General features: G+C 41.1%; 1 protein-coding gene across 4 annotated transcripts; it reads left to right on the top strand.

Moving 5' to 3' along the window:
* The first annotated feature begins 1,242 nt into the window (after positions 1-1,242).
* On the top strand, positions 1,243-25,051 carry CEP55 (centrosomal protein 55). Of its 4 annotated transcripts, none has more exons than XM_081249940.1 (9): positions 1,243-1,341; positions 3,349-3,543; positions 6,089-6,364; positions 8,555-8,623; positions 18,113-18,263; positions 19,645-19,958; positions 21,617-21,667; positions 22,357-22,482; positions 23,888-25,051. In XM_081249940.1, the coding sequence occupies exons 2-9, from the start codon at positions 3,361-3,363 to the stop codon at positions 24,086-24,088; spliced, it is 1,371 nt and encodes a 456-aa protein (XP_081106066.1). In that variant the 5' UTR covers positions 1,243-1,341; positions 3,349-3,360; the 3' UTR covers positions 24,089-25,051. The 4 variants fall into 4 exon arrangements, with proteins under 4 accessions (XP_081106066.1, XP_081106065.1, XP_081106068.1 ...); XM_081249939.1 differs by having other exon boundaries at positions 21,617-21,688; XM_081249942.1 differs by lacking the exon at positions 22,357-22,482.
* The last annotated feature ends 1,431 nt before the right edge of the window (positions 25,052-26,482 follow it).

Genomic DNA, 26,482 nt, shown 5'->3' with positions numbered 1-26,482 from the left:
ATAGCATTCACACCTTCACTAATCTTTTGCCTTGACGTCCTCCCACCCTAATCCCATCTGATAGGTTAATACAACAGATGGGAAAGAACCCAGTTCTCCTCACTTTTCCATCAGATATGTGAGTTCCTTGGCAGCAAGGACCAAACGTTATCTTCTTGCCTTTTCTTTTATTCTTTAAAATTCTCTACATGGTTTCTCATCCATTCTATTCAGAAACATAGGGTTTTTGTGGCTTTTTATGTAATAAGGGCTAACATCAGTTGAGCATTTACTAAACACTATGCACTTTACATGGGTTCTCTCATTTAATGCTCATAATCACCCTATGAGGTAGATATTATTACTTGTATCATTTTACAGATCAGGAAATTGAGGCTCAGAGAGGTTAAATAACTTATTCAAGAACACACAGCTAGTAAGAGGCAGTCAGGAGCTAAAGTCATTCCTAATCCAGAGTTTAACCCTTGTGTGACGCCGCTTTCCTAGGATGTTTTGCTACTGTATCTTTTTTATTGTGTTAAGTCTCTGGTGAGTCTATGCTCTGCCTGAGAAGGGCAGGCCCTGCCAAACGCTTTCTGTGCTTCTCGGTTTTAGCAAGAGAAAGTCCTCAAAGCGGGTAACCAGGACCCGTATTTAACCAATAGACACCGAGCCGGAGGGCAATCTGGAGCAAACGCCTGCCTAGCTTGCTTCATCTAGGGCTCATAATCTCAGCGTTCAGTCTGGGCGTGCCTATCAATCCTCCCACAGGCTACACTCCCCATTGCTCCACCCTGATTTTTGGGAGGAGGAAGGCTCACCCCAAGAGGAAAACAGGGAGGCTGTGCCCCCTTGTGGAATCCACTTCTCCCATTTTATAAAGGGCGAAACTGGTACTCAGAAGGGCGAATCATGCTCAAGGACGCGGATCTGGTTAGTCCCCGCTCGCAGTCACTGGGGTTATCTCGCTTCAGCCCCAAAGCAGATAAACACAAATCAGTTCCTTACAAAGAAACACCGAGCTTGAGGTCTAAAACCTCAGAAAAGCGTTGAGAAAGTCCCAGAACTCGGTAGCGGGTCCGACGAAAGCCTTCCCGTCTTCGGGGCCGCCTCTCGGCCTCAGCCCCACCCTTCGACCCCGGCTCTGCGGGTCTCCAGCCCGCACTCCTTCGGCCCTCGGGTTCCAGGCCCCGCCCCTCGGAGGCCGCAGCCAATCGGAGAGCCGCGATCCCGTCGCGCGTGCCTCACCCCCGCCGGCAGTGACGTGCCCCACCCCACAGCCGCGGGATTCAAACTCCCGGAAGCGGCTCCCGCGCCGGCGGTTGACACTGGGCCGAAGTGAGGCGCCGTGCTTCTCCTCAGGTGCCTGCTGGCTGCTGGCGGGGGCGACCGCGGAGTGTGGCGGGGGCGGCCAGGGCCCGCAGCCCGGGGGTCGGGCGAGACCGCGAGGGAGGCGTGGTCAGTGGGAGATAGCGTGAGCTGGGGCTCAATCTCTGCCCTCCCGGGTGCCCGTCGCGTTTCCCTGGCTCTCACTTGGTTCCTGGCCCTGGCTGGGTGCCTCACGGCCGTCGCCGATTCGATCCCTCCTTTCAGCCCTGCGGCGGGTATTATCCTCCTCTTTCAGACAAGCGCAGGGAGTTCGAGTGACTTGGCCAAGGTCTTTCGTTAGTACAGCTTTTTGCGGATTATCAGGCACTTTCATGTCTGTTCTACAAACATCTTCAAAGTGGGGGTGAGAAAAAAGGTGCCCGTTTTTGCAGTTTTTCTTTGCCTGTCTTCCCACTTGAGATCTTCTGTGAGGGTTTTCGTAAGATTTGCCTCCACTTGCAGACGACGTGACCTGTAATAGAGGCGTCGTGCCCTTTCACCTTAGAATGGGCAAAACTCCAGGGCTATCCTTGTGATAGATGGTCTCTTCAACTCAGTTTACCCACTTCTGGTATTTTCAGGCTCTCTGAGTCCACACAGGATGACCCTTAAGGTCCCTTCCGTAGAAAAACCTTCTCCACCGAGGTGTCTAAATAGGTCTCCTCTACTGTTACTGGTATCATTTATCATTGTACTTTTCATTTCCTGGATAACATTTATTTTACAACTTGAGAATCTATATTTGTTTGTTATTGCCTGCCGCGTCTGCTAGATCGAAAGTTCCGTTATGTAAGGGACATGTCTCTCTTTCATTTCTTTCTTTCTTTTTTCTGTCAGTGTATACCCAGTACCTAATATGCTGTCTGGTAAATTAAATTCTCCAATATTTTTTGAATGCATGAATAGTATCATATTCCTCTCGATTCCCTAGTCACATTACCATTATTTTATCTTGGGATCCATAGGTGGAAAAATGCTTTTTAACCTCCCTAATTAAAACTACTTTTATTATATAATAAATATATTTATTATTATAAAATAATAATTTTATTATTATTTTTTGCTATGTATTTTGCTCCTAGAGTTTATATTATACCCTTGCTTGTTAAATGTCATCTAATACTATTAGCAAATATGCTAAACTTCTCCTTACTCCTTATTCTTAATTCCTGTCATTCCTGAATTCTGTGAATATTGTTTCTTTTTCCTATAAATGCCTCATATTGGTTTCTTCTCACTTCTGCCCACGGTGCTCTCTCAGCTGACTATTATTATTAAGGTAGATCTGAACTAGGCCTAGCTTATAAAACAGAGGACGCACCATTATGTCAGGTAATGACGTTTCAATGTCTAGATATTCAGAATTACATTATTTATCATTAGCTTTTTATTCTTGGGTAAAATTTTTTTTTTTTTTTTTTTTTTGTGGTATACGGGCCTCTCACTGCTGCGGCCTCTCCTGTTGCGGAGCACAGGCTCCGGAGGCGCAGGCTCAGCGGCCATGGCTCACGGGCCCAGCCGCTCTGCTGCATGTGGGATCTTCCCAGACCGGGGCACGAACCCGTGTCCCCTGAATCGGCAGGTGGACTCTCAACCACTGCGCCACCAGGGAAGCCCTTGGTTAAAATTTGTCTTTGATTGTGATCTACTTCTTTCAGGCTTCATTTAATGGTTTAATCATTGGTTGTCTCTCCATTTTTTTTAAGTGAAACTTTTCTACTGAAGTATGACACACATACAGAATCCTGCACAAACACAAGAGTACAAGTTGACGTATTGAATACTCCCCATTGTATCTACCACCCAGACTTTAAAAATATATAGTGTTACTAGCACGCTAGAAGCCTTCCCCAGTCCCTGTTCCATACCCTACTGGTTTGGCTATATCACTTCTATTTAGATAGAAAGTTTCTTCTGTTTAGCAAATTAGTTATTAGACTTTTCAAACCTGAGATTTGACCTTGTAAACTCAGACTTATAACTGTATTTTTATTTTTACAGACATTTTCAGAGATGTCTTCCAGAAGTCCCAAAGATTCAATTAAAAGTAAATGGGGACCAAAGCCTAGTAACTCCAAATCAGAAGCTGCATTAGAAAAATGTAGGGGAGAAATTGCAGCCTTAAAAACATCGGTGGATGAAATTGCAAGCGGAAAAGGAAAGCTGACTGATAAAGACAGACACAGACTTTTGGAGGTAAGACCCTTTAAACTGTAGTAAGCTTTGATGTAGGAGATGAGAAAGTATAATGATATAATGTAGTTTTTATGTTCACTAAATGTAAAAAACAAATCTAATGTCAACTTTGGGATTTAGCTTTTAATGTGAATGTTTAAAAACCCATTTAATCATGTATATTGGCTGCTTTACAAGTAATCTTTGTTTTCAGTTTTTTTAAGGTAAAATCATAGATATTAGCATTTTGTCTTCTGTTAAATATATTTCCCTAATTTACAATTTGGTATGATATAGTCTGTAAAGCAGTTAGGAATTTGCTAGAACTGGAAGGATTTAAAATTTAATCGTTAATTTGATTGTAATTTATTTTGCAAAAGTACTTTTATTCATAGAAAACAAATGATCTGTACTAAATAATATCATTGGATTTCTTTACATTTTACTTTATAGGCACATCATAAAACCAAATGATTTATTATTTTTTAACACATATTTATTATTTTTTAAAAATACATAATATGTTTTAACATATTTTAACACATTTTTTTTAACACATATCACCAATTCTTAGACATAAAGATTATTTTGTAATCTGGTGAAGGAATCTAATAGCTTTCCTGAGAGATCTCTTTCCAGTTCATTCCACTTCTGACAAGCACTGGCTATCAAAACCCCTTTATAATCAATTTGAAATTAACTTCCTGTAACTTCTACCCGTTTGTTCTAGTTATGTCAATTAAAGCTACACAGAACAAGTCTATTTTTTTTTTTATCCAACTGACAACTTTTCAGATATCCAAGGAAATCTTGCTTCCTCTTACTTTTCTGTAGACCAACCCCATATTCTTCAGCTTTACTGGCTTTTTCTCCTCCTGGTCACTTTCCTGAACACTCTGTGGTGTGTTCATGTCCCTCTTGAATTATGTACCTAGTATTGCGTACAGTGGCAAACACAGGTTGAAGCAGTACTATTATTTCCTGTAATCTGGATGATATACTCTATGAAAGCTTAAAATTGAATTTGGATTTTTGGTAACTGTATCATACTACTCTCTTGTCTTAAGCTTGTAGGCAACTGAAAATTCCCTCATCATTTTCATGCAACTGTCCAACTCAATTTCCGCATCTTTTTTTTTTTTTTTTTTTTTTTTTGCGGTACGCAGGCCTCTCACTGTTGTGGCCTCTCCCGTTGTGGAGCACAGGCTCCGGACGTGCAGGCTCAGCAGCCATGGCTCACGGGCCTAGCCGCTCCGCGGCATGTGGGATCTTTCCGGACTGGGGCACGAACCCGTGTCCCCTCCATCGGCAGGCGAACTCTCAACCACTGCAACACCAGGGAAGCCCAATTTCCCCATCTTTATTTGAACAACTGTTTGTCTCCCCCACCCTCAAATGCAAGTTTTTAGTTTTATGTTGTCTTTCCTTTGTTAGCATGTAAAGCCATTCTGCTAACTTTTTCTGTCATCTCTCTATTGATGCGTTCTCCCTTATGCCAGCAGGAGTTTAACAAACATGTCTTCTTTATCTCTCAAATCCTTGAAAATGTTGAACACTCCTTTGAAGATCACCTTCTAGATTTTTTTTTTAACATTTTTAGAGGATTTTTTTTTTAAAGAAGATGTTGGGGGTAGGAGTTTATTAATTTTATTTATTTATTTTTGCTGTGTTGGGTCTTCGTTTCTGTGCGTTTCTCTAGTTGTGGCAAGCAGGGACCACTCTTTATCGCGGTGCGCAGGCCTCTCACTATCATGGCCTCTCTTGTTGCGGAGCATAGGCTCCAGACGCACAGGCTCAGTAGTTGTGGCTCACGGGCCTAGTTGCTCTGCGGCATGTGGAATCCTCCCAGACCAGGGCTTGAACCCGTGTCCCCTGCATTAGCAGGCAGATTCTCAACCACTGCACCACCAGGGAAGCCCCCACCTTCTAGATTTGACACCAAATCATTTATTAACAAAAAGCAAGTTTATGAATGCACTTTTATCCGGGTAGAACATTTTGTTATTTTTAAATTCTGTTGCTTCAAGTTCATCAGTGAGCATGTATCTCTTTGTGTGACTCACTTTTAGCCTTTAAGATGATTAGAACTGGCATGATGGGGGAATGATTAGCAGATACTCAGGTGAGAGCCAGCTTTTCTTCAGCTTTCTCTAACCACTGTTGACAGAGTTGATCTCTCCTTTCTGTGTCCATGTCCCATTCATTTTCTATATATCTTAACCACAGCACTTACCATATTGCATTAATATATTGGTTTACCTCTCTGATTTCTCTGAGCCTAAGCCCTTGGCTTCATCTTTTTTTTTTTACTTTTTATTTTATGTTGGAGTATAGCTGATTAACAAGGCTGTGATAGTTTCAGGTGCACAGCAAAGCGACTCGGCCATGCATATACATGTATCCATTCTCTCCCAGACTCCCCTCCCAGGCTTCATCTTTTTTGCCCTGGTATCTGGTATAATGCTGACTTGATACATAATAAACACTTCATAAATGCTTGTTGTAATGTACTGTTTATTTTCGTGTTTGACCTGGCCTTGTTCTAAGATTCTTGGTTTATATCTAGAAAATTCGAGTCCTTGAAGCTGAGAGAGAGAAGAATGCTTATCGCCTCACAGAGAAGGACAAAGAAATACAGCGACTCAGAGACGAGCTGAAAGCCAGACACAGCACTACTGCATTGCTTGAACAGCTGGAAGAGAAAACAAAGGAAGGTGAAAGGAAGGAACAGCTGTTGAAATCCTTGTCTGAAGAGACAGATGTATTGAAAAAACAGTTGTCTGCTACAACTGCAAGACTTGCTGAATTTGAAGGCAAAGCTGATACACTTTGTTTATTACAGGTACTAATTTCTTTAAACCCAGATTTTTTAAATCTTTTCTGATACAGTTTGTAATTCTTATGGAGAATGAGTTTGTTAAAACATGCTTGGCAAATGGTGAAACAGTATAGTATACTAACAGGTTCCTTTTTTTTTTTTATAGCCTGGTACTTCTCCATAAGCAAAAATAGGTAATATGGCTCCCTCCACTCCCCACACCATTGTTTTATGCAAGGGAGTATTCAGAATACAGAATCTGCTGTGTATCTACAACAGCCAGGAAGATTTTGTTCAATTCTTTTTTCTATAGTTTGTATTGTGAAAACAATAGGCTTCATTTTTTGGTTGTTTTTCTTATTTGAGATACCCAGTTAAAATATCAAGTATGCTTTTTTCCTAACTGTACATACTTTTTCTCTCTCTCTATTGTTTTAGCGTCACTAGTGTAGCGAAAAGAGCAAGGATTTGTGGGTAGGCAGATCTGAGTTCAGATCTTTGTTCTTCTACTTGCTAGCTGTGTGACTCTGAACAAATTCCTTAACCTCTCTAGCCTTGGACACAATGCTAGAATTCACCAGACCCCTCTCCTAAACCTCAATTTCCACATCAGTAAAATCAGGGTAAGAATACTGGAGATTAAATGTTACAATATGTGTAAATAGCCTAGCAGAGTGCCTGGCATGTAGTAAGTGCTAAATAAATGGTTTCTTATTGATCAGACCTTTGATCCTTTTGGAAATTTGGACATTTGAATAATACTAATACTACAACTATTAATAGCACTTACAGAAGAAAATCTACGGCTTTCAGATACAATATGTCAATGATGTTAAGGGTCTTTCTACTTTATCTCCCCTTTAGAGTACCTATAATTTATGTGTACTCTCATAGATGGGCAATTGAGTGTTTCTACAGATGAGTTCAAAGAGGTTAAGCTTTTCTAGAGAATTTTCATAGAACTGAAGCTCATGAAACATTATAGTCAGATCCTACGTGGTTGACTAAACCTTTACTTAAAGCTCAAGAATTAGTTTCTTTACTTTTGAAGGTGGAAATGTAAATCTTGGTAGAAATGATAATTTAAAAAATGTGTTCTTATAATAATTGTGGAATACCCACTACTCATTTCTGTATTAGTCAGCATGTCTAATTGCCTAACAACCGACCTGCAAATCTCAGAGTCTTATATGACAAATGATTATTTTTCCCTCATGTCACAGCCTAGTGCAGGTTGGAGTGGAGGAGGCTTTGCTCCACATAGGCATTCAGAGATCCCCGTTCCTTCCTTCTAGTGGCTCCCCCATCCCTCAGGGTGCAGTCCTCCACCAGATCCGCTATACACAGCTGTGGGCTAGAGAGCATGTGGAGAATTGGGGGGAGCGTGTGAGGTCTAGGCCTGGGAATGGCATATCTCACTTTTGCTCACGTTCCATTGGACAGAATTCAGTCTCATGACCTCACTAACCACAGGGAAGTCTGGGGAATGTAGTCCACAATGTGCCCAGGGAGAAAGGAAAGGGATTTGATGAACTATCTCTGTCATAGTTTCTACCTGAAGGACTAAATAGAGAGGGAGAAAGGGCAACATACTAGGGTGGCTAGAACATCTTTGGAGAAAAAAATATTTTGAGCTTCTTTGCCATCCTTCACATACATCTCTTTCCTTATAGCTGTTAAAAGACTGAAATACAGCTTTTTATGAGTTTTGTTGACTAGCCTGGGTACCTTACCACCTACTTCCCCTCTTTTTTTTCCTCTATGAGAAAATGAAGAAAAAAGAGGGAACAAATTATGTTTTGAGTTCTATATGAATGAATACTAATTAATACTATTGCTAATACAAATATAATTCTAGAAAACAACTTTTGTCTTTTATTTGCCAATTTAATATTTTCCAGATTTAATTTAAATAGCCCAGCTGTTTTGTCTCCTTCTGGTGAAAATCAGTGGGCTGTTCATATACATTGAGGGCTATACTGGGGTCCAGGTGATCTCAGACATCAAATTAGATATGAAATCTCAGGGTTTCCAATCCGCTTAGAAAGCTTCCAGGACATCTTAATTCTGCTCTGCTACCCATCACCTGGCATATACCAGATCTGGATTTTGGGATGCCCCTGTGAAGTATACTGTATTGTTATGAAACTAAATATAATGAGGAAACTTCTGTTGTTAAATTTATGATGTTAACTAATATTGATTTACTTGTAGACTGTGGCTACAAGTTGCTTCAATTCACCAATGAGTAATATTCATGAAATGGAAATACAGCTGAAAGATGTAAGTTCTTTTTTCTTTTATTAAGTTATGGCTAAAGAGGACTACTTCATTTACTATTAAATTTCATGGAAATTGACAGCAGTAGTGCTGTGGCTTGAAAAAAATCTTTTGAGGAGATGGAGAAATGAATGGTTTGAGATCATCTCTCTAGGTTACTACCTTTAAGTCTCTTTCCAGGCATTCAAGAGGGCCAGTTCGGGCTTCCCTCGTGGCGCAGTAGTTGAGAGTCCGCCTGCAGATGCAGGGGACATGGGTTCGTGCCCCGGTCCGGGAGGATCCCACATGCCGTGGAGCGGCTGGGCCCGTGAGCCATGGCCGCTGAGCCTGTGCGTCCGGAGCCTGTGCTCCGCAACGGGAGAGGCCACAACAGTGAGAGGCCTGCGTACAGGAAAAAAAAAATAAATAAATAAAATAAAAAAGAGGGCCAGTTCCTCTAAGTATGGACTCTTTAGGATAGAAAGCCCTAGAAATCACCCATTTTTACCAAATACCTCAACAGTATACCTTCTTCACCTAAATCTAATTTACTCAACTATTTTATTATTATAATGTAATTTAACTTGTAGTGTTTTTTTTCTTTTTGTTTATCCATGCAAGATGTACTCTTTAGTTTGAAATTATTCCCTTGGAACCAGGGTTTGTTTTCATAGTTTGAAAAGGAAACACATTCTTTGTGTATTCAATGTTTTTTTTTCTAGAATTTGATATGAGGTTATTTTAGATATATGGTAAAGCTGTATTCAAACTTATGTCTTAAATGGATTGGTGAATTTCATTGGAAATTAAATAAATTGGGGACACAGGACTACTATTCACATTGTACTTTTTCAAGTTTTAAGATTAGATATACAAAGTATGAAATTCTTGATTTAATTATTGGGTCAGTAGGTAGATATTGTGATTCTAGAAATATTACTGGCATGTCTACCCTGATCTAGGTATGCTCTTAAGATTCCTGTTTTATCTTATCTAGCAGGTGTACCTTGAGGTCTATTTGATCTTCAAAAGAAGAATTTAAATCTGTTGAGTGTCTGTATAACTGGGTACGATGGTACCACATACCCTTATCAAAGTAATTTACCTAGAGGTAACAAATACGGAAGAAACATAATTCTTAAAATACTATCAAAATAAGTTTTTTGTATGTCATATACTATCCCCAGCATCTACAAAATTGGAAAGAATGACTAAATGGAATCTTGCAAAGTTTCTTGAATTTCACTAGTGTCTCTTTTAGCAAAGTACCTGAAAATAGATGCTGTTTTCTTAAACTCGGGTAATTTTTAGGCTTCTCAGTGCTAACTGCTTCAAAGAGCAACTAAAGTTATTTTTATGTAATGACGATTGGTCTGGGGTAGAACCTGAGATTCTCCATTTCCAGTAAGCTTCAGGTGGTGCTGCTACTGTTAGTGGTCTGACGACCACCCTTTAAGAACCATTAATTACATTTGGGGAGCAAGAGGTGGTTTAGCTCTGGTTACCCCTTTGGAGTCTCAACAGATCTTTTAGATCAGGAGGAGAATTATAGTTGGAGGGTTTAGGAGCAGGGACAGAGAAATCTCACTCTTCAGAGTCTGCAGTGTCACAGTATTGGCTTTGGGGAGCTCAGCAATGCTAATCCTACACCCTCTGCAAAGCTCCCACAAAACTTCCTGTAGAAGTTTGCCCACCTATTTTAACAATCAGTATTTGTTATGCTAAAATAATCTTAAGGCCGAGCTGTATCATTCCTCAGCTACCATTTAGGTCTGGCTGATATTTTGAAATAATTACACAGAGTTAATGCTGTAAACATTCTCCAGTGTCAGTAACTTTGAAACCGAATAGCTAAAAGTCAGTTTTAATAGGCATTTCTTGCTCTTGATTTTAAAAATCTGATTTTTAGGGAATTACCTGGTGGTCCAGTGGTTAGGACTGTCAGCTACCACTGCAGGGGACACAGGTTCAATCCCTGGTCGGAGAGCTAAGATCCCAAAAGCTATGCAGTGAGACCAAAAAAAAAAAAGGAAAATCTGATTTTTTTTTTTTTTTTTTTGGGGCAGTACGCGGGCCTCTCACTGTTGCAGAGCACAGGCTCTGGACGCGCAGGCTAAGCGGCCATGGCTCACAGGCCCAGCCACTCCACGGCATGTGGGATCTTCCCAGACCGGGGCATGAACCCGTGTCCCTGTATCGGCAGGCGGACTCTGAACCACTGTGCCACCAGGGAAGCCCCGGAAAATCTGTTTTTTAAACATAGAATTATGGAAGATAAATAATAATTATTTTACATTTTTTATTTGGAAAAAATTCAAATTTACAGAAAAGTTACAAGAATGGAAAATGGTACATAGAACCCCACATACTCTTTACCAAAATTGAACTATTTTTGGGACTCCTCTCGTGGCTAACTGGTTAAGAATCCACCTGCTAATGCAGGGGACATGGTTCAATCCCTGGTCTGGGAAGATCCCACATGCGGCGGAGCAGCTAAGCCCGTGTGCCACAGCTACTGAGCCTGCTCTCTGGAGCCCGCGAGCCACAACTACTGAGCCCATGCACGACAACTACTGAAGCCCACGCGCCTAGAGCCCGTGCTCGGCAACAAGAGAAGCCACTACAATGAGAGGCCCGCACACTGCAGCAAAGAGTAGCCCCCGCTCGCCGCAACTGGAGAAAGCCCGTGCGCAGCAACGTAGACCCAATGCAGCCCAAAATAAATACATAAATTAAAAAAATATTGAACTATTGTTAACATTTTACCCCATTTGATACTCTTTCTCTTTCAATCCCCACCCCCATCCACACACACACACAGATATAATTTTTTTTTTTTTAATTTTGGCTGCACTGGGTCCTCGTTGCTACGCGTGGGCTTTTCTCTAGTTGCGGAGAGCGGGGGCTACTCTTTGTTGTGGTGCACGATTTATCACTGCGGTGGCTTCTCCTGCTGTGGAGCATGGGCTCTAGACTCATGGGCTTCAGTAGTTGTGGCACGTGGGCTCAGTAGTTGTGGCTCGAGGGCTCTAGAGCGCAGGCTCAGTAGTTGTGGCACATGGGCTTAGTTGCTCCATGGCATGTGGAATCTTCCTGGACCGGAGCTTGAACCCGTGTCCCCTGCATTGGCAGGCGGATTCTTAACCACTGTGCCACCAGGGAAGTCCAGTATTTTTTTCTGAACCATAAAATAGTTGCATGTATCTACAGCCCTTTAAGCCTATATACTTCAATGTATTTTCCTAAGAATGAGGATACTTTTTTTTTTTTTGAGGATACTCTCTTACATGACTCCAGTATAGATAGCAACTTTAATAAATTTAACATGGACACAATACTTGTATGTATTCTACCATCCATATTCCGGTTTTGTCAATTGATGCACACTTTTTCTTCCTCCAGTATAGGCTAACATTTCAATGTACATTAGAGTTTTTGCCCAAGGAATATTTAATGGATCCCTGCCAAAGCAGGAGGAAGAGCTTTAGTAGCATTCCATACGGCTTCACTTTTGCCCACTCCTGTTCTGTATTTTTACTGATAACTTGGATGGAAATGGTAAATGCATGTCTAACAAATGTGTAGATGACACAAAGCTGGAGGAGATAACTAATGCGAGGAGGACTCTAAGGATACAAAACTCATAATGTCAGCATTCACTGATAGCTATCAAATTCATTTATTATTGATTCTATAAAGAAATGAAAGAGTAGATGCAAAGAGTCAGTGAGGTCAGGAGTAAAGAAGTGTTTACTACTTTACTGAGGTAACATCGCCATCACGTGGCCCTTTAGAATATTGTCTCTCTCGTGCTCCCTTTGGCAGCATGTATACTAAAATTGGAACGATACAGAGAAGATTAGCACGGCCCCTGTGCAAGGATGACATGCAAATTCGTGAAGCAGTCCATATTTAAAAAGAAAAAATATTGTCTCTCATATCTTAAACCAGTATAGTTTTGTTTCTCCTACTTAAGTAATGTATAGACAGATTCATTTAAAAGAAGAAAATTTTCATGACCATCCAGAGTTGACTTAAATTATTTATATTAAAATATTGCTTAAATACAGACATTTTAAATTCGGTATAAAGTTAGGTATCTTTAGCATCTAACAATGATTTATAAGTATTAGGATATATGTATGCTTTTTGAGTCGTACAGTGCTACATCTCTTTTCAGTTAAATTTGAGTGTATAAAACAGAGTGGCTCTACGGTATCTCCGCTTGATAAATGAACTCTTCAGCCATATGAGGAAAACTAATGTTATAACTGCCTGACAGGTGCAGAGAGAAGAGTGGCTGTGGGGAGGGGCCTGGACTAAGTCATTGATTCCGGAGGCTGCCTCTGTCTTCCTAATCCATTTCCTAGTTTTATAGAGAACAGACATTGAAAATCCTTTAAGCCCCATACCTGGAAGCTTTGCTCATGAGTTTGTAGGATACTTGTGGAAGCAGCCTAGCAAAGGTTGGAGGAACTCTCTAGACTTAGAGTTTCCCTATATAGAGATCTTTTTGGACATAGAGCTCAACTGCCTGTATCTTTTAAAAATTATTATTATTTATTTATTTACTTCTGGCTGCGTTGGGTCTTCACTGCTGCACGCGGGCTTTCTCTAGTTGTGGTGAGTGGGGGCTACTTTTCATTGCGGTGGCTTCTCTTGTTGTGGAGCACGGGCTCTAGGTGTGCGGGCTTCAGTAGTTGTGGCTCGCGGGCTCTAGAGCGCAGGCTCAGTAGTTGTGGCGTACAGGCTTAGTTGCTCTGCGGCATGTGGGATCTTCCTGGTCCAGGGCTCGAACCCGTGTCCCTGCATTGGCAGGTGGATTTTTTAATATGTGATTACTTCTTGGGGTGTAATCTTTTTTTTATTATTTTTTTTATTTTTTGGCTGTGTTGGGTCTTCGTTGCTGCACGCGGGCTCTCTCTAGTTGTGGCGAGCGGGGACTACTCTTCGTTGCGGTGTGTGGGCTTCTCATTGTGGTGCCTTCTCTTTGTTGCAGAGCACGGACTCTAGGTGCACAGGCCTCAGTAGTTGTGGCTCGTGGACTCTAGAGTGCAGGCTCGGTAGTTGTGACACATAGTTGCTCTGCAGCATGTGGGATCTTCCCAGACCAGGGATCGAACCTGCATCCCCTGCATTGGCAGGCGGATTCTTAACCACTGCACCACCATGGAAGTCCCTGCCTGTATCTTTTTTTTTTTTTCTGCGGTACGCGGGCCTCACTGTTGCGGCCTCTCCCATTGTGGAGCACAGGCTCCGGATGCGCCGGCTCATCGGCCATGGTTCACGGGCCTAGCCGCTCCGCGGCATGTGGGATCTTCCCGGACCGGGGCACGAACCCTTGTCCCCTGCATCGGCAGGCGGACTCTCAACCACTGGGCCACCAGGGAAGCCCCCTGCCTGTATCTTTAAAGGATGAAAATTCCTACCTGAAAGAAGATGCCCTGACCAAAAACTTCCAGTATATTCTTACCACTTATCCCATCTCACCCTTATAGAGTGAGATTGCGGGGCGGGGGGCGGGAGCCCCTCCTTTTACAGTGTACCTACAACAAATGCAGGATGATTCATAAAGAATTGAACACTTCTGAAAATGTATTCCAGTATGTATATGTTACTTCAGTAGAGTTACGCCATGCAACTTTTTTGTTAAAAACTTTGTGTTTTTGCCATCTCTTTCTGGCAGCCCTGAAGGTTAAGAAGTTACACATCCTGGCTGCCACACTTTCATCATTGATAATAGTAAATTCTAACAGGTCTGGGATGAAGTATGACACAAAGGATACATATTATACACTTGTAAGATTATAGAAATGGTTGTGATAGTTCCATTATGCATTACTTAGTTAATGAGTAATCGATTTTTGAAAATGTTTTATTCTTTTTGAATCACTCTAAATGTATTGTTCTACTGTGCGTAAGGAACTGCTAGATTCTTTCCTGCCCTCTCCTCTTCCCTGAACACTCACAAACTCTGGTTTGGGGCTACAAGGCTTGCTGGTTCTTGTAGCCATTGTTTCCCCACCCCATGTTGTCAACATCATTCACAAACATTTATCAGGCAGCCACTGGCTACGGAAACAATGAACACAAGCAAGGAACTGTGAAAGAAAGTATCTAAACAAGCCTGTGCTCAGCTGTCCAGAGGGCTCAGGATGTAGTTACAATAAGAAGTATCATCAAGAAGCAATCAAGGTCATGAGTATAAGATGCCAAATAGATTGAGTGGACATGAAAATCACTATTGGCTTAGGAAGGAGAGGAAGCTTAATGAGGACAGTTATGGTGAGAAGCCTTGAAAGACAAGCCTGGATTCATCAGAACTTGATGAAAATGTGGTATTTAAGTGGGCAGGTAACATAGGAAGGGGTTCTAGGGCACTCTGTACAGAGGGAAGAGGCACAGAGGGTGTGCACAGTTGTGTAGACAACAAGGCAGCAGTGGAGGAGAGGAAAGGCCAGGCTGCGACCTGAAGAGATGGGAGGCGGCAGATGGTGGACAATTTTAATGTCAGCCTAAGGGAACATAGCTACAGTTAAGCAAGTGGTGTTCTGAAGCTTTAAAATATTCTCAGTTATTTAATACAATTAGAACAATTTAGCACTTTGGGGGACCGAGGAAGAGATTGAACTGAACTCATTAGCAGTCACTATTTTAACTCAAAATACTGAGTTATCGTTGTATTAACTGACTTAAAGCTTTTGGTCATGGCTGCATCTTCTCTTGCTCTTCTCAATGGGGAAATCACCCTCCAAATGAGGATTCCTAAATCCCCAAATGATCAGGGTTTACCAAGACCCAACAGTGAATCATTGCACAAGCAGGTATTCCTGTGGGGATAGACAGGTGATAGCATGGGCGGCAGGCACAGAGGGCTCAGTACCAATGAGCTTGGCCATTGTGAAGGGGTGTTAGCATCACTGTGTACGCCTCCTCCTGGGGCCCTTCATCCATAACATTTTATGCATGTGACATCAGATTTAGCTGTGCATGCTCTCTTTACACAAATAGTAATTGAGACTTATTTCCCCAGCCTCCCGGTAACATAGAACGAAAGGGGGGCGGCGGTCCCATCCTCTTGGACTGAAGACCTAGATTGGAAAGGAGAGAGGAGTTATAATCTCATTGCATGTTGGTGCTACAATGTAAGAATTTCAAGACTTTTTTCCCTCTAGTACCCACAGGTGAATTGTCTTCTTTGCTAGCTTTCAACCTGAGTCTACGCCCTGCTTTCAATAGCAACAATGAAAGCTGTTGCTGGCAAAACAGGAGGTATGGATGAGGGGGAGGAGGTACGTACAGTTGCTGGGGATGCCCCGGCAGGCTCCTTTGGCTTTGCCTTTGACTGAATTTGCAAGGATCCAGTAGTTAAGAGAAGTGAGAGTTAGAATCAGAAGATATATGAATTTGTCCTAGTTAATAATCAAAATATCAATAGAATTTTTCATTAAGAAATTTCATAAATCTATACACCTCTGTCCATATCTTCTACCTTGTTGTATCCACTAAAGTTAATGTAGTTTCTTTTTTTTTAGATATGAAACTTCATTCAATTTTATTTTATTTTATTTTATTTTATTTATTTATTTTTACGCTACGTGGACCTCTCACTGTTGTGGCCTCTCCCGTTGTGGAGCACAGGCTCCGGACGCGCAGGCTCAGCGGCCATGGCTCACGGGCCTAGCCGCCTCGTGGCATGTGTGATCTTCCCAGACCGGGGCACGAACCTGCGTCCCCTGCATCGGCAGGCGGACTCTCAACCACGCCACCAGGGAAGCCCTATGTATTTATTTATTTATGCATGCTGCGTTGGGTCTTCGTTGCTGCGTGTGGGCTTTCTTTAGTTGCAGCGAGTGGAGGCTACTCTCCCTTGTGGTGCGAGGGCTTCTCATTGCCGTGGCTTCTCTTGTTGCGGAGCACAAGCTCTAGGCGTGCGGGCTTCGGTAGTTGTGGCATGCGGGCTCAGTGGTTGTGGCTCGCAGGCTCTAGAGCGCAGGCTCAGTAGTTGTGGCACACGGGCTTAGTTGCTCCACGGCACGTGGGATCTTCCTGGACCAGGGCTCCAACCTGTGTCCCCTGCATTGGCAGGCGGGTTCTTAACCACTGCGCCACCAGGGAAGCCCTTAATGTAGCTTCTTATGTGAATATTTTGCTAATGTCTTGCCACAGATCAGGTGGTATGATCCACAGAAAATGTAGATGTGATTTTATAAAATTTTCCAGCTTGTGCTCGGTGGCTGGTAAGGCATCATCTAGTTTCTTGTTGGAAAGATGTAACTGAAATGAAAAAATAATATTAGCAGTAACAGTAAAGTGAATCACTTTCCCTCTTACCAGCTAACTTAAACAGACACTGCTTATTTTATTAATATTATCCCATCATTCAAATAATTTCTTGACTACACATTGTATGCAAAAGCTGGGAATCCTCTTGGAAAAGCATGGTCTGCCACTTCAAGGAGCTTACTATCTATTTGAGAGAAACAGCAAACACAGAAAAAAGGTGAAGATGGTTGGTAAAATAATTTTTTAAAATATGTAGACATATGTATATATAACAACTGAGTTCATAAGCCCCTATACAAACCAGATGAATAGTCCCAATTTGGGATTTTTGAGTTCTGAAAGATGTAGAAGATGAAAATTGGTGATAAGGAGAAAGGGTGGTATTTAAGTTTGAGATGGAGTTAGCAGTGCAAACAGTTTATTGGGGAGTGACATCTGTGACAGGAACAGGAAGGCAGCAGGACTGGGCAGGGGCACCGTCAGGCCAGGATGCAAACCTGAGAGAGCCTCTGTCCACCTTGTGGAGAGCTCCCAGGCAGAGCCCTATGTTGGGTGGAAACAGCTCTTTTTTATTTTATTTTTTAAATTTAATTTATTTATTTTTGGCTGTGTTGGGTCTTTGTTGCTGCACGCAGGCTTTCTCTAGTTGTGGCGAGGGGGGGCTACTCTTTGTTGCGGTGCCCAGGCTTCTCATTGCAGTGGCTTCTCTTGCTGCAGAACATGAACTCTAGGCACGTGGGCTCAGTAGTTGTGGCTCACGGGCTTAGTTGCTCCGCAGCATGTGGGATCTTCCCGGACCAGGGCTCGAACCCATGTCCCCTGCATTGGCAGGCAGATTCTTAACCACTGCGCCAAAGGGAAGCCCCAAGAAACAGCTCTTTCTTAAAAGAGTATCTGAGCAGTGCATCTCCACCTCTACCACAAAGACATTCTGTTTACAGAGAATGACATAGACACAGACACTAAGCAAATTGTGTATAGGAAATAGCAGACAAATGAACTTAACCCCATGTAGATGTGATTTTGCCATGTTATTAGGTATTCTGAAGGTGTGTGGCCTTAGAATGTGTCTCTGTGTCAGGAGCTTTACAGTGGTTGCCTAGAATCATTCTATGATGTGAGCTGTAGAGTTTTTGTGTGCTGGAAAAGACTGCATCCCTTGGGCTCCCTTGTCCATTTTAAGAGTTTGGGTTTTTATTACTGATTTGCTTTCATTTTCACTTTGAGGCTCTGGAGAAAAATCAGCAATGGCTTGTGTATGATGAACAGCGAGAGGTCTACGTAAAAGGACTTTTAGCGAAGATCTTTGAGTTGGAACAGAAATTGGAAACAGCTGTTCATGTACTCCCACAGGAGACAAAAAAGACTGAATCAGAAGGTACTGGTATAAAAATGCTCTTTAGGGTTGGCCTGCCTGACATTTTTCAAAAGGAGAGATTCATCAAATTTAGATTCTTATAGACATGTGTTATAAAGTAAAGTAAGAGCAGGTCTGCTAGCCCTGAAGTAAGAAATACCATTTTAGCCAGTCTGTTTCATTTCCCATTGTTTTCTGATACCAAAGGGCATAAGTCACAGGGTAAAGGGATCTTGCAGCCCTGAAGGCACATTAAGTTTTCTCCACCTTACATATCCTTCCCCTCCTTCAAAGTCCTTCTCCAACTTTATTTCCCCCAGTGCTGACCTTATCTTTTTACTCAGCTTCCCTTTAGCAGTTATTCATATCAATCCCAGGAGAAAGATTACATTTTTATACATTATTCTTCAATCATTTGAATCTCACCCTAGAATTGAGGTGAAGTTTCTTCTGATTGATGCTGTCTTTTTTGCCAAGTGGTCTGCAGCTTCTCTGACACTGATTTCCATTGCGTTTCACAAGAAGCCTATGAGGTGGGGCAGGAAGGATCGTTATTCTCATTTTACAAATAGATTCAGCAGTTCCAGGTGATGAGCCAGGAAAAGAAAACCCCCTGTGCGGAGCACTCATTTAGAATGACTGACAGCCTTCGTGGGACTGGAGCCTTAAATTATAGAGAGAGAAGGCTAATGAAAGGCCAGCAAGACTCATAATCTTAGAGCTTCACATGTGAATATTGAAAAGGAAACTAATGCTAAAAAAGTATAAAAGAAATGTCTCTAGAGATAATTGAAAGCTTTTTATTCCTAAGGGGACAAAGTTACTACTGTAATGCCTTTATAAGTTTACTACACATAAAAGTAGGATTTTAATTATGTCTTTTTCTCGGGTAATATAGTTTTCCTTTTCTCTCTCCCTCTCTCTCTCTCTGTGTTTTATCAAAGCAATATAAGCACTTGTTAAAATAATTTAATAGTAGTACAGAAGACCCTGTTCTACCTTTCCCATCCCATCCTAATGCCTATTTCTTCCTCCCATCAGGGCTGCTTTTAAACATTTCTGTTTTTGGTTTTGGTAATTGCCTCCATATCTATAAATAATGAGTTAATGGTCCTATTTGTTGATTTGTTTTCTTTAGACATTAGGGACTTTCCCTCCCTCAAAATAATTATATTACTGTTTCTAGTTCTTCTGTTTATTAATTTTGTGACTTCAAGTAGTATACCTGAACTTCTGTTTCTTGTTCTGTCAAATATCAGCCATGTTCCCTATCTCTTGACTCTTCGTTTTTGAAGGTGAGGAAATAAATGTGATCTTGTTTATAGAAACATATTTACATTTATTTCTTCAGGAAAATTCTCTCTTTTATAAACTGAGTTGTGCCCTGATGTGTTTGTCATAGGTTACCTTCAAGAAGAAAAGCAAAAATATTACAACCATCTCTTGGCAAATGCAAAGAACGATCTTGAGGTGGAACGACAAACAACAACTCAGTTGAATTTTGAACTTAGTGAACTTAGAAGAAAATTTGAAGAAACCCAAAAAGAAGTGCAAGATTTAAATCAGCTGTTGTGTTCACAAAGAAAGGCAGATGTACAACATCTGGAAGACGATAGGCATGAAACAGAGAAAATACAAAGGCTCAAGGAAGAGAATCATCTTGCCAGGGAAAAACTTGAAGAAGAGAAGAAGAGATCTGAAGAGCTCTTATCTCAGGTGAGTCTAACCAGCAAGGTTTTCCATGGTTTATAATTCAGAATTTTCATGGTACTTACTAAGTGTCAGGGACTATTTTAACTACTTGGGAACCAGCAAGGAGCAATGCAAGTTCCTGCCCCCTCCTAGGAGTTCGTACTTAGAAGGGAGACAGACCATAAACAAATACCTAAATAAACAAGTAAACTAAAGAAAATAAAACAGGGTAATACGACCAAGAGAAATCGGGGGCCAGTGGAAGCATCACTGAGGAGATGGTATTTGGACAAAGCTGATGGTGAGAAGGAACCAGCGAGGTGGGTGACTGTAGGAATTCCCTCCTAGTGGGAGGAAATCACAGACACAAAAGCTGAGTGAGGAGGAGTTAGGTATGTGTGAGAAGCTGAAAGAGGGTAAGTTAAGGGGGGATCAAGGCTGATTCCTAGGCTGGCACTGAGATTGTGATGACAGTGGCTCACGTTAATTACCAGATGCCCTCCATGTTCTCACTATGCTCACAGCTGGATCCAGGATGTCCGTCTCAGTAACGTTAGCATTACTGAGGATTATTAGAATTAAATACTACTTCAACAGAAACTTATTAATTTAAATTTTGCCTGGCAGCATGAAATAATGGAAAAAACATAATTTGAGGTCCATACCAGGTCTCTAATTGTGTGGCCTGAGGAAAGTCAGCTAACTTCTCTGACTTGCAGGTTATTTGTGTCAAATTAATAATAGTAAATATAACAACCTCTTCTCACCTCATAGGACTTTTATGAAGTTCAACTGAGAGAATGTAAAAGTGCTTTGTAAATTAAAGGGCTAGGTAAATGTTAGTTATTGCTACTATTAGAATAGTAATTTTGGGGAATTCCATGGTGGCACAGTGGTTAAGAATCCGTCTGCCAATGCAGGGGACACGGGTTCAAGCCCTGGTCTGGGAAGATCCCACATGCCATGGAGCAACTGAACTTGTGAGCCACAACTACTGAGCCTGTGCTCTAGAGCCCACGAGCCACAACTACTGAAGCCCGCGCGCCTAGAGCCTGTGCTCTGCAATAAGAGAAGCCACTGCAATGAGAAGCCTGTGCACCGCAATGAAGAGCAGCCCCCGCTCACCGCAATTAGAAAAAGCCCATATGCAGCAATGAAGATCCAACGCAGTCAAAAATTAAATAAATTAATTTAAGAAAAAAAATAGTAATTTTTAAAATCCTCTAAAAGTTGAGAGAGAGGGAAAAAAATTGTCTGTAATATTTGCCTTCTTAGTCTTTACCACCCTTACTTCTGCCTGCAGGTGCAAGCAGTGATATTTATGAAAGATTATGCAGAAGTGACTGAGAAGTTTGCTCCTACTCTGGCTGAGGTGGCCAGGCTCTGCCAGCTGTTGCCCTACTCAGAAATATTAGTGGATGTCAGGACCTAAAGGAAAGTGGGTGTGTCCACTGTGGTTTAGTGCTTTTTATCAACATTCAGTCTGTGCTGCAGGGAACTCTTGGCCTGGGCAGTACTGCTCAGCTGCTTATATAGATAGGTTGCCCAACCACAGCTGGAAGGACTCGCCCAGAAGAGCAGGTGTTGCCCTGGTTAGAAATGTGAGCCTGTCATGCATCTCAGGTCAAGGTCAAACCATAAAATGTTAATGTGACAGTGTTGGTTCTATTTACATCCTACAGGTCCAGTTTCTTTACACGACTCTGTTGAAGCAGCAAGAGGAACAGACAAAGGTAACTGTGTTGGAACAACAGGTATTTATTGGGGTTGCTTCTAAATTCAATTTAACCCTTTAGAAAATGGAATTTTTCCTCATGTTTACACTATTCTGTGAAGAAACATTTGCAAGTTGTAGAAAATGTTTTTTAAAAACTTTAACAAAATATTTAAAGTGACTATCTGTGCCAGCCATATGTTCCCATTACTATCTTTAGGCTAAACCAGATTCTCTAAGGTGACATGGCAATTTTCTTGACAGGTAGATGTTTGTCTTAGCAAACTTTATTCTTCCCTAAATGGCTGCTAGTCTGACCGGATGTCCCTAATAGGGCTGCTTGGTAACTTCAAGTGGAACTCAAAGAGACACCAGTTATTCTCAGAATAGACACCAGAGATTTTTAGTCTATTCCAAACCAGGGAACAGCCATCTCTTTCCCTTCCCCACAAAAAGGAGGATGGGGAGGACAAATTCTAACCAGCAACTTCTTAACCTGCTCCTCACTCACTTATACCTCAAGCTTTGGTTTTGCTCCTTGGACAAAGCTTTTTCATTTATCAACATCTCATTGTGCTCAGAGGAATTCTTGCTCTAATGGTACATGTTTGCTTCTTGTGCTAATAAAAAAAAAATGCAAGCATCCAGTCAGGAAAACTAGACAGTATATACTAGCTGTCATTGTCCTGTCTTGGGCATTTTTTCTAGATGCAAGCACGTACTTTAGACTTTGAAAATGAAAAACTTGACCGTCAAAATATGCAGCATCAATTGCATGTAATTCTTAAGGAGCTCCGAAAAGCAAGAAATCAAATAACACAGTTGGAATCCTTGGTGAGTTCGGAATGGTTAAACTAAAACTTAATTTCATCTTTCTCTTTCTGCCATCTTTCTATTTATATGTAAAACCATTTCCTGAAGTAGGAGGATACAGCTTAAAGAATGGCTGTTTCTCAAATCAATCAGATCAAATCCCCTGCCTCTTTTGAAGCAACTGCCCTTTGAGCATCAGTTCAGAGGACTAGACAGGGACATTATGGGCCTCTTGGTAATGATAACATTACCGGTGCCTGGGATCATTCCCCACCCACCCTGGGCTCTGTGATTCTAAAGGCACTAAATAGTGCCTGGCCTGGGGGATACAGGAGACAAGGCAGGGCAGTTGTAGATCCTGAATTGAAACTATTCTTTTCTATTTAAAAAGAAAGAAAGAAAAAAATGCTGGTTTTAGGGCTAATGGACTATTACTGTTAATACTCTCTTTTAGGCATATTGAGTTGAGTACTTTCTGTGGGTTACCCTGAACACATAATCTTTTAAACATTAACCTTTTAAATAACATGCTTCTGTGAGGAAATGGTTTTTGATTTACCTATTTTCATCCTGTTAATAAGCTTTGGACCAAATCTATTAGGGTCTGTGTTGTGTTATGTCCCATTAGCACACATTTCGTATATCATCCTAGTACTGCAGAATATTTGCAGATGGTGAAATGTTACAAACAGAATTCCTCAGTTTTCAAAAGAGAAAATAGCAGTTGTTAAAATCATTTGTAATTTCTTTATGAATAAAAGACAGAAAATAAATTTTTGGCTCTATTTATGTCATTGATATTGACCATTTATAATATTTGAAATTGAAATTTATAATTCATTCCTGTTGATGACTGTTTTTCAAAGTATAGGAAGCCAAAGGGTATACAAAAGAATCCATAATTTTCCTGTATTTTTCTTTGTGTTACTACCATCCATTATCTTCATATTATGTTGTAAAGTACTCATTTTTAAGCTTTACTGACTATTCTAAATTCCTCAGGGAAAAAATCATGAAATAGGGAAGTCACAAAGGAGTTATACAGCATCTTAGTCATTTCTGTGTATAACCTGTTTGACCTGCTAAAATTCTTTGCTACTCTTAATTCCATGTAGTTCTTTATTATTGAAGTTACCCCTCTTTTACAAACCTAGCAAACTTTGTCAGCACTGCCCACCCGCCCACCTTTACATTTGGCTCTAATCATTTTAATAAAACCTATCTAAGTAAACACCCAACCCTAGTACTTCCTGGGTAATTTGGGTGATTTATAACCACCTTGTATGTTACCACCATAATACCAGTGACCAGAGAGATTGAGAAGAAAATCTGTCTACAGGGCTGAAGCAACTGGAGTACCTGTGGAGCAGTTACTGGATGGTAGGCCATCTATACAAACCGTATTCGTTTGACATTTATTTTTCAGAAGCAGCATCGTGAGTTTGCCTTCACAGAGCCATTAGTCACCTTCCAAGGAGAGACTGAAAACAGAGGAAAAGTTGCCTCACCAAAAAGTCCTACTGCTGCACTAAATGAAAGCCTGGTGGAATGTCCCAAGTGCAATATCCAGTATCCAGCCACCGAACATCGAGATCTACTTGTCCATGTTGAATACTGTTCTAAGTAACAATATACTTATTCTTTGTTTTTGTGTCAAAAGATTCAGTACTGTATTTTACGTTAGCTTATGGACGTTTTGAATTACTTATTTCACCTCAGATCAGAATGTGCCTATATACTTTTGAGACTCTGGCATAGGAGTGAATCATTGTATTATTATTATTTTTTGCCTGATTTTCATTTCCTTGGCAGTGATACCTCCCTGCAATGGTTCATCTTGAGGCTTTAGTGACAGAATGTGGAGAGCATTGAATGCTGAGATGACTAACATTTTGCACTGTTAAAGTACTTGATGGAGAAAAGGTAGTTCAGGTTATTGCTTGTGGGTCAAATTGGTTACACCAACAAGCAACTATTTTATGTTTTGTGGATTTTTAAAAATCAAAAGTAATTAACCAGGGATCTTATTGTGTTAGTATTTTTTAATCCAAGCACTTATTAAGCCTACAGTTCTGATTTTGATGTCCATTGTGAAAAGATGGTGATACTTTTTTCCTTTTTTTTTCCTTTCTATGATAAAGCGGTTATTAGAAAAGTTGGGGATTTTCCTGATCTTTATTGCTGCTTACTGTTGAAACTGTATTGTAAACTTACCTGTGTTCTAAGCACAAAGCAGATTCTGTTTAAGGAATACTCCTTAGTAGCCACACTCAATACTTTCTGTAATGTTAACTGGCTATAACTTTAACTTGAATTTCATTAGCACATGTTAGTTAGCTAAGATTGTTAAAATGAATTTTGACAAAACCACCTAGCCCTCTCTTTTGATTTGCAGGTGTTTTATTTATTTATTTTTGGCACTCTTAATAGCTGGGCGATGTAATGAGCAGATATTTGCTTATCTGAATATATATTTTTATACATGCATGTGTAAACCAAGAAATTTTTTATTTCTTCAGGTTTTCTAAAATGCTTAACACTGGGCTACTGTTAGTAATGTAGAGGAGAAAAGAATAAAATTATATAATAAGTTTTGCTCTGAGGAGTGTATATGTATATAGACAGGTATTGTAAGATTTCTGCCCTGAGAGGGGTGCCAGTGAGTTACAGATAAACATACAGTGTAAGATGATAAGGTGGTTAAGGACACCTTGGAACCAAAAACTGCATGAAGCTCAGAAAGTTTAAGCAAAATGCCCATAATCATAAAAAAAAGACATTCTTGGATTTCAGACTCCAGGTCGACTCCAAAGCCCGTCTTCTGTCCACAGAAAACCCTTATGAATTCTCCAAACTCAGTATCCTTAAGTGATATAACTGGAGTAATGGGATGTTCCTTGAGTTACAGAAATGGCAGAACACACCTAGTCTCTTTCATCCCTCTGGTCTGGGAAGTTCTACCTTATCAAACCCCTCCACCTGTTCCATGGATCCATGCTGTGCCAATTCGGCAAACATCTTTACGTTCATTCTCCAAACGTTTATTAAATGCCAACTACACGCAAGGCTCTGGGCTAGATGTTAGTGACACAGTGATAGTAAAATGCAGCTCCATCTTCACAGTCTGGTAGACGAGACCAACAGCGAAACATATAAGTATAATATGTTGTAGGAAGTGCTATAAACAAGGTATATGTTGAGTAGAGGAATTCATTTATTTAAACCCTCCTTTATTCTAATAAAGATTGGAGGTCTGACTCTTCAAAGATATGTCTTATACTAAGATAAAATTTAAAAGAAGTAGGAAAAAGCAATAGTAAAACAAGACTTAAGAAGTGAAATGGAGCCACTCACAAGGGTAGCCCCAAGGCAGGCCATGGAGCGCTTCTGAGAGGTGAGCCCTGCGTTTGAGCACAGAGAAGCAATCCTGTACCCCATTCACAGCTGATCTTCAAGAGAAACACCACTGTAGTGATCCTGGTACTGAGATTATAAAGAGATGCCTCCAGTGTGCCTTTGCAGAGAAGAAAACATATAACTAGAGGTCCATGGCCTCAACAACAACCTCACCTTAAACAGCAGTGAATTCCACTCCGCTGATTTCTTAATGATAGGGGTGAAAAACGTCGTGTCCAGAGGCAATTCCGTAACCGTCAGCGGCAGGCAGTACTATCCTCTCCCAGTGTGTAGCTCTCTGCTGCTCTGGCTTATCTCAGAGTAAATTTTAGTCAGAGGAGCCAACTCAAAAGCCCCTCTGACGGGCCAGATGGGAACTCCAATGAGCCAGCCTGCCAGCCGGACCATGGAGGCTGGACAATGCCTGTCTTCACTCAAAGGGGGCACAGCTGCCCAGCTCCAGCCAACGTCGTATGTGAATGCAAGCCCAGTGTGGCTGATCTTTTAGATTTTCCTAGAGAAATCTCGTATTTTTTTTTTAAATAAATTTATTTTTTTTATTTGTTTATTGTTGGCTGCATTGGGTCTTCGTTGCTACGCGTGGGCTTTCTCTAGTTGCTGTGAG

Source organism: Mesoplodon bidens, assembly GCF_964165515.1.
Source record: "Mesoplodon bidens genome assembly, chromosome: 1".
Classification (NCBI taxonomy): domain Eukaryota; kingdom Metazoa; phylum Chordata; class Mammalia; order Artiodactyla; family Ziphiidae; genus Mesoplodon; species Mesoplodon bidens.
Note: the sequence above shows the minus strand (reverse complement) of the source record. Positions and strands in the feature narration are given on the sequence as shown.